Source organism: Gekko japonicus, unplaced genomic scaffold, assembly GCF_001447785.1.
Source record: "Gekko japonicus isolate JY-2015 unplaced genomic scaffold, Gekko_japonicus_V1.1 scaffold244, whole genome shotgun sequence".
Classification (NCBI taxonomy): domain Eukaryota; kingdom Metazoa; phylum Chordata; class Lepidosauria; order Squamata; family Gekkonidae; genus Gekko; species Gekko japonicus.
This window is the reverse complement of record NW_015165838.1, coordinates 81,632-90,629: the sequence shown is the minus strand read 5'-3', so window position 1 is coordinate 90,629 and position 8,998 is coordinate 81,632. Positions and strand designations below refer to the sequence as shown.

The window sequence follows — 8,998 nt, the reverse complement described above, 5'->3', positions numbered from 1 at the left end:
CCAATGCCGCCAAGGGGAAAGAGTCCAGAAAAGCTTGGCTTTGTCCTGCCACTGTAGACCCAGTGTGGCCAGTGCAGAGGAACATGACAGTGTCTTCTTTCCAGCCAGCCCTTTGGCCCTCCGTCAAGTGAGGGGGTGTTGCAGCTGGGTGGGGACGGAGGCTACTTAATTGCCACTTAATTAGTGGCAATATTGCAGCTCTGACTTTCTGCTAGGCAGGATGGAAGGGAGAGTCCTTTAAGTGGTATTTGTATTGCTTGCAGAGAGCCGGTTTGGTGTAGTGGTTAAGAACAGCAGACTCTAATCTGGAGAACTGGGTTTGATTCCCCACTTGAAGTTAGTTGGGTGACCTCAGGCAAGTCACAGCACTGTGAGCCTAAAAATAAGCATGGTTCACCATCTGGCGGTGCCGAAAAAGAGTTAACAGCTTTGGCAACCAAACAATCCTCCTAGGGATCTCCTGGCTATTCTACACACAACACCATACGATAAATTAAATTTTTTTATTGCTTGTGCCAGCAGCTAGCTTGGCAATTTAAAGTCTGTACAGGCCTCTCAGGTTCCAGCCAAGTGGCAAACCTAGTTTAGAAACGTTAATGATCCTTAGAATTTTTTCTCTGTTAATCAGTTTACTTCTGGGGCATTGGTGCCACAGTGCTTCATCTGATGCTGATTTCCAGTTATTAGCACAAGATATCCTGACATTTATTAGCTGTGGCTTGAAGACAGTTTCTCAGTATGGAAGATAATGAGCTAGTATTTTAATGTATTGCTTTAGCAGTTTTTGGTACGTTGTGACTGCACTGTTATAAAATAAGGTGAAAGCGATTTTGTCACTTACTGCCCCTTCATTCTGTTCAAAATGATTAGCTTCTTGCAGTGTTCCAAAACTGTTTCTAGGAGAAAATAGTCAACGGGGGGGAGGTCTTCTGTGAGGTGGACGGTCCTCTGTGTTCTGGATCTGACCTTCCTCTTACCAAATAGAATTGAACATAGCCAGACATACGAATGCAAACTGATGGATTTATGTATGCATAATCTCCAAAACTGACCTTCGAATACCTACAAGGAATTTCCCTTGTCTTCCAGATAACATAACTTTTTTCTTCCAGATGATATAACTATAAAGGGAAACTGTTTATACATTTTTATAGAAGATAAAATAAATCTTGCAGTTTATTGACTCTCAGACATGATTTAACATGCAGTACAGAAAAAGCAAAGATTCATCTCCTGACTGCAGAAATAGGCTTCTACTGAAAATAAGAGTAGACACACAAGGATAGAATACAATATATTTATAATATATTGAGACCTTTTATTCTTATCAGATTAAAACCTGATAGCTCTTGTCCATGTATGACTCTCCACACATTTCAGTGCATGAATTAGCCCCTCATGCTCAAAGGATTGTAAAACTGGCCACTCTGTCCAGCAATGGGACTTGCCCCAGACTTGTGGGGGCAACTTGCCTTGGCTGAGATAACCATACACAACTGGCAGTTGCAGCAGCCTGGCCAGGATGTGCCCAGAACATGCAGGGCAGGGCTGCAGACTCTGGGTTAAGTAGTGGAATTTGGAGCCAGGTGGAGCCAGTCACATAATCAAGCCCTGTCTGGGACAGGGAGCAACCTAGGAGGCAGCTGCAGTGGAGACAGGGCTTCAGGAAACTCCTGGTTGGATAAGGTGGAGTGAAGGAGCAAGCCAGGGAGGGGATTGAAAGGGTGGGCTATTTAAGGAGAATCTATGCAGAGGATATGGAGAGGAAAACACCACCACCACCACCACCACTACCAACCAACCAACTACCACCACACCCACCAGCCAACCACCACCACCACCACCACACCCACCAACCAACCAACCAACCACCACCACCACCACACCCATCAACCAACCAACCAGCCACCACCACCACCACACCCACCCACCAACCACCACCACCCTCCTCTCCCTTCTCCAGTATCAGGCCTTGCAGGGAAAGTTGTGACAAGGAAAGAGCAGGACAATATGGGGATGTTAACTAAGTTGTCTGGACACACAAAAAACCCTAAGAATGGTAACATTGGGGAATGAAAATGGAACATTAAGGCAGTCTGGAAAATGCTAGAGTTTAGCGACAAGAGACATTGGCTATAGATAAATCTCATGAATAGAATTACAAGATAACATTACTGGAATGCACTTTTCAATGAGCTCCGTTGGCTGCCTCTTTTACTCACAATATGAGTCTGAGAGGCAAGTCACGGAAAGGAATGCAGGCCATTAAGAGAGGAGAGGCTCTGCACCCACTAACTGAATGTATATGAATCTTTGAAATAACTACTTGGAGAGTTCAGAGAAATTTTCCTTTTAATGTTTACTGAGCTGAAAATTTTATATTTTTAATTATCAGGAAACTGTTTCTTTTGATACATTTTGTCACAGCTCTCTTACTTGTAGTAGCTTTGTACCACTCTGCTGTCTTTCATGAAGAACATTCCATGGACTCCTTCCTCATTAGCACCCCCTTTCCAATGACTCTGCCACTTCATTCTCCTTCAGCTCCTGTGGGGTGCTCAGATGTAAGGAGAGAAAGATTAGCACATATATAGGAATGTTTTATGGGCAGGTGGGAGGGGTGCTTAATCCCTCTGGTACCAGCCTTCCAATTCTCCATTGCAGTTCATCTCTTCTTAACTTAGCTTCCTTCCAGTTGTGAAGCCTAGTTAAGGGGAAAGATTGATTTAAAATGGCATGATGGGCACTTGTAGGTAAGAATCAGTGGCTTAATTCTCCCCCTCCTGCATTTCATCCTTGAGAGATCTGATACAGAAAGGTTAACCTTTCCTTCCTTTAGTTCTTGCCTTGGCAGTAGAAGATGAACACTGTGCTGGAACACATATTTCTTTCATAACTGGAAATATGTAAAAAGCAAAATAAAAATTGGTTTGAGATCTGGCCATGTGTCATTTTAAAAAGCTGAGTCTGATTCTTTATGACTACATTTAGAGCTAGTGATGGTAGCGGTAAATGCATTTCTAGGTGTGCAATTCACCCAAAGGTCTTAAATAAGGATTATAGCATTCCCATCCAAGCCAGTTTGGTGTAGTGGTTAAGTGCACAGTCTCTAATCTGAGAGAACCAGGTTTGATTCCCCACTCCTCCACATGCAGTTGCTGGGTGACCTTGGGCCAGCCACTGTTCTTGCAGCACTGTTCTCTCAAGAGCAGCTCTCTCAGAGCTCTTCCAGCCCCACTTACCTCACAGGGTGTCTGTTGTGGGGAGAGGAAGGGAAGGAGATTGCAAGCCGCTCTGAGACACTGAGTGAAGGGCGGGGTATAAATCCAATCTCTTATTTTCTTCTTCTTCTATCCTTCCTCCCAAATTTCAGGCAGATAGAAAGTGTCCATTCTGCAGTGGGTACAAGCAGGCAGGAACCGGCAGGATGCTTTCCCCTTTCTTTGCTGGGATCCTCACCCAGAGAGTTTTTTTGTTCTTTTACAAAACTTGAGCATTCCAGTGAGGGGAACTGAATTCTGCCCTCTTATCTCACTACCTTCTTTTATTCAGCATTTTTCTTCAAGCCCAGCTGCCTTTCTGTACCAGAACTTGGTCAGGAGAAAAATGCTTCTGGTTTCATTGTGAACCCTATGGCAAACTTTAGCTCCCCTGACACAGGCACTGCAGTTATGTTTAAAAACAGACATGCCCTGCTTTCTGTGCACTTGGACAGGAGGGGTTTCACCTACTTGCCTAGTTCATATGCAGCCCCAGATAGCAGAATAGCGAAGGCTACATGGAGCTTTACTTATATAGGATTAAAAGAGCATGACCCAAGACAATGTGCCAGTATAATGTTTGGTAGAAACTGGAAAGCTGAACTCAGAAGCAGCAATTGGGAGGATCCTGTTGTATGTACTTATCATACATATCTTACTGATGCTGAGTCATCCTCTCCCCTCACTGCCTCATCTCTTTTGCCTCCCATTGCCTAGGAAAATGAAACCAGACAGTGAGGCACCAGAACAGTAATTCAGATCAGAAGATTTCTGCGCACTCCTGAATGTCAGAAATTAACCCCAACCCTAGATTTAGGGTACATACAGTCTTTATGAATTAGTGTTACTTGGACCAAACCTTAATTAGTAAATTGAATTTTTATCTAGAAATCTCTACTTGTAGGGTTTCATTTCTATCCTGAGGTTATATAGGTTTAAGACATGAAATTGTCTGTGAAACATTCTAATTAGTCAGTGCCCTATACCATAGAATTCTTTTGCCCTAACCTTTCAAAACAGTGTTCATTTACACCGCATCTACGTCACCCGGATGTGACGTCATAGAATTCTTTTACCCTAACCTTTCAAAACAGTGTTCATTTACACAGGCTCTAAAATACTACACACCCATATTGCTTACTTCAGGCTGGGAATTAGCTCTACCACAGCAGGACCACATCCAATGGCAGTTCTAGTGGTAACTTGCCAGTGCCAGCACATCTGTAATATTTGCAAACCAGTAAGTTGTTTGGTTGTTATTAGGAATTTCCCTTTTAATAATTTCAGTGGTTTGATTACTATGCTTCCTTTGGTGCTTTGAGGGAGAAAGTAGAGGAAATACAGATGAGATGGAGTGAGAAGGCAATTGGAAGGAATGAGACAGTAATGGAGCCTCTGTGCCTTTGAGGTAGTTTCAAATGAAATATAGTCATCAGAGTCAGGCCACCAGGAATCCTGGAGTGACAGCATGAAATAATATTTTCAGCATGACTCTGTCCATTTTTGTAGCAATTCTTGCATGTGAGTATGAAAAATTTGAACATGCAACCTCATGTCTCTGTGGGGACTTTATTACCAGCTGAGCCACACAGATACCTTCCAGTTGAGTTGCATTTCTCAAGATGTGTTGCATAGGCCTGACTGCTTATGGCTCCCAGTTGTGATGGTGTTCTTAAAGTTATGCCTTGTTGAGTATTCACTATCCTGATTTAATGGGGGAAACAGAGAAAGATGCTTCAGCAGGTTAGAGCTGTTGGGAATTAAGGTTATTTTAGAGGTTATTGTTCTGTCTGAGGCATCTGTGTTGTACATTCCCTCTGTCCTTTATATCACTGCTGGTATGATGTTTGCTTTTTGCTTTCTAAGCTCTTTCAGTCATCCACTGGAGCAGTTAATAGATACAAAAGGGTAGATGGATTTGGACCATCTACCAATACATGTAATCTTTGAGAATATATTTATGAGGGTACACTGCACAGGTCTTCATTGCAGGTGACAGGCTGGCTCATTAGTATTCCACTGATATTTTCAGCAAGGAACGCACAGAGTATCAATGAACATTGTACATTTGAACATAGTACAATGTACATTTCAAAAATTTGGTGAATGTGTAGCTTGGAATTGGGCTATCCATCCTTGGATGTTTGGAGACAAGCATCTGTGGCCCTAGGTTGTCACATAAAATATAAAGTAAGTGACTGTGACAGTTCAGCACAGGAAAATGGGGTCCACACTAATTCTCACTGAAAATCTTGGGTAGAGAACCAGTCATCGACTACATGGGACTACCAGATTTAAACATTAGCAATTTATACCTAAATAGTTAAAACTGGTCTTTTAATCTCTGTAACAGGAATTTTCTGAGCTCCTGAAGTGTTACAGAATGATCAAGTATATTCTGCCTCAGGTGGAAAAAGGATAAGTATTATAATGTTGGGAATCAATGCAGCTTAAACGTTGCATTTAGAGCAAGGAAAATTCACACACCTTGAAGACAAAAGATGTTGCATGTGTTCTGTAAGAAGAATTGAGTACTGCTTCAAAAGAGGTAGCCAAATTTTTGACTGCTGAACAGTAGTCTCCCTTAATATATAAAAGCCGAATGATGGTGGCACTTCTCTAGAACATTCCACATGCTCCGGAATTGGTAGGCGCCCTGTTGTGTCACTCAGAATCTGTCCCTATCCACTGGCTGCATTGCTTGAGTCTCGCCTCCAACATTCTAAACAGTTTGCTGTTCCTCCCCCCCCCATAGTCAGTCAGAACACAGAGGTTATTTGCATATGCAGCCTCATTGGCCTTTGCCTCGGAACACAGAGATTGTTTGCATATGCGACTTGATTGGCTTTTGCCTCTAACATTCTAAGCAGTTTGCTGTTCTGAGGTAAAATGTGTCAAGTCTCCAGGTGAGGGCTGGAGATCACTCAGAATTACAACTGCTTTCCAGATGGCAGAGATCAGTTCCCCTGGAGAAAATGGTGGGCTCTGTATCCTTATATGCTGCTGAGGTGGCCCCCATATGACAGCCAATGTGACGTAGCAGTCAGGGCTTCAGAGCATGGGAGAGGCTGCAGGTGTGTGGGGGGTGGAAAGCTGAAGAGTGAGGGGGACATAAAGGTAGGTTGATGATTGGCTGGGAAGGAGATAGGGTTGCCAACTCCAGGTGGGAAATTCCTGGAGTTGTGAGGGATGGAGCCTGGAGAGGGTGAGGTTTCAGGAGGCGTGGGACCTCGGACAGGTACAAAGCCATAGACTTCACCCTCCAAAGCAACTATTCCCTTCTGGGGAACCATCATTGCCAATCTCCAGGTGAGGACTGGAGATCACTCAAAATTACAACTGTTCTTTAGGTAGCAGAGATCAGTTCCTCTGGAGAAAATGGTGGACTCAGTGTCATTATACCCTGCTGAGGTCGCCACAGCAAATTGACACTGAGTGTCCAAGACCGGGGCACCCGCCCAGAGCCTCTTTCTAGAGGCCGTTGTATTTATTTCCACAATGGGCCTTTTTCCTAGTAAAAGATATTACTTGAAGGACATTTTTAGGGATGTCAAGATGGCAAAATGGTGTTTGTAGGGGATATTTTCGCTTTAATGCTTTAAACTATGCATTTGACTTATTTTAATGAAACCTTTTTTTTTAAGGCTTTGGCGCACCTTCACTTAATAGAATATATAGGAGAACAGACTGCTTCGTTAATAAAGGTATGTTTTTAATAATGGAATCTCATCACTCAGGAGGAGGAGAATTTTTTTCATTGCTTTCTTATGCATGGTATTTTAAATTATTGTATCCTTCTATCATGGATACTAATAGTAAAATTTAGTCTTCATTTTAGATTAAGCAACAAATTTGTACATCCAGGAATGAAAACATAATTTTTTCCCCTATTGATCTCATTGCTAGAATTATATCTGTTACTTTTAATCATGCACTACAGGATGGATATTCTCCCCAGCTTTTGCACTTGGGTGACAATCACATACCCATCCATGTACCAAGGAAAAACAGTCAGGGCTATGGTCAAATTACCTTCATTTATTTGCTAACTCTCCAGAGACATGAACTGGGGTGACTTGCTTACAGTCATTCAAAGAACCAGGTTCAGCTGAGATTTGAATCAATGGCATCCAGTTCATAAGTCTTGGTGTTCAATGCAACAGTATGTTAGCTCTCTACTAATGCTAATATTATCAATTAATGCATTTAGAGTCTAACAACGTAAATAGTGCAATCCTATGCATGCTTACTGTTTGCCAGGGCTTTTGAAAGAGTCTGAATTGGCAGGCATCATTTAAGGGGGGGGGAAAGAAATTTGGGATTTGTTATTTTACTTTTGCTTTTAAACTGAAGATGTTTTCAACAAGTATTGTGAGCTGCACATAGTACATAAAATTATTTCAGTGTGTACTGCAGATTCACATTAAAAGAAAAAACTTGTCTTTTCAGTTGTCTAATTTTTTTTTTTGCTAGAGACTTTCATGATTAGAGGCAGGGATGTTGGACAGTGTGGAGATTCAATATGTAAAATTTGCTTTAGGAAGATTGTTTTGTAAACAAATTGGGTCTGAGGAAGTACCATATATGAGTTTGGAGTAGATGATCTCTCAGAGTTATAAATCTTTTAAACAAACCATTGTGGTACGGTGGACAGGGTGTTTAACTTGGGACCAGTCAGACCTGGGATCATATCTTCATTTAGGCATGAAGCTCACGTAGGTCAGTCACTTTCCTTATGCAAAATCTTGCTGGAAATGTTGTTGTGAGGATTTGGTAGGAAAGCTGTGTCTGGGGTTTAGTGGAGGAAAGATGATATACTATTGTCATAAATTAGAAGGAAATACATAGTTAATAATGGATGTTAAGTGAGTTACATAATTATAGCTATATATAATACTGCGGTGGCTCAAGTGGTTAGGACGCTGAACTGCAGGCTGTGGAAGGTCAGTAGTTCAGCAGTTTGAGACCCGGGTGGTCCATGATGGAATGAGCTCCCGTCTCTAGTTCCAGCTCCTGCCAACCTAGCAGTTCGAAAGCAAGAAATTGCAAGTAGATAAATAGGTACCACTTTGGTGGGAAGGTAACAGCGTTCCATGCGCCTTGGTGTTTAGTCATGCCGGCCACATGACCACGGAAACGTCTTCGGACAGCGCTGGCTCTTCGGCTTTGAAACGGAGATGAGCACCGCAACCCTAGAGTCGGATTTGACTGGCTTTCGAGCAAGGGAACCTTTACCTTTACTATAATACTGATGTATTAAGGATTCGTTTAACCAGGGTTTTTTTCCCTGGGGGAACGCACCGGAACAGAGTTCCGGAACCTCTTCGACAAAATTCTTTTAAAAATGTTTTAAAGTTCATGACTTTTTAGTATACAGATTGAAAACTTCATTTTCCTCTTGAAAGTTCCAGCGCCTCTTAAAAAAAAAAAAAAGCCCTGCATTTAACTGTTAGCATTTCTAACGGGTCTGTTTCTTCTTTTAATGTTTCAGTTGAGAGACAGGTATTGTGCTGTTTTCACTGTTTATACATTTGGATTTTCATCAATATTTGAAACACTGGAGTTAACTTATATGGAGAATCTACACAGTTTTCACCCCAGCAATAGAACTAGCAATCAACATGATAATTTTAGTTGGGGGGAAAAGCTCAGCTTCCGGGACAGAGAGGACTCTTACTTATTTGTTTTAAATGCTAGGTGGTGCCTGAGGAACAACGCTTGACAGTTGCTATCATTTT

The 8,998-nt window shown here is 42.1% G+C and overlaps 1 protein-coding gene across 1 annotated transcript in view; it reads left to right on the top strand.

Moving 5' to 3' along the window:
- OCA2 (OCA2 melanosomal transmembrane protein) overlaps positions 1–8,998 on the top strand; it is a 205,010-nt gene that overhangs the window by 147,234 nt on the left and 48,778 nt on the right. The window contains exons 20-21 of the mRNA XM_015410957.1: positions 6,905–6,964; positions 8,958–8,998. Coding sequence (XP_015266443.1) covers positions 6,905–6,964; positions 8,958–8,998 — 101 coding nt within the window. The remainder of the gene's footprint in view (positions 1–6,904; positions 6,965–8,957) is intronic.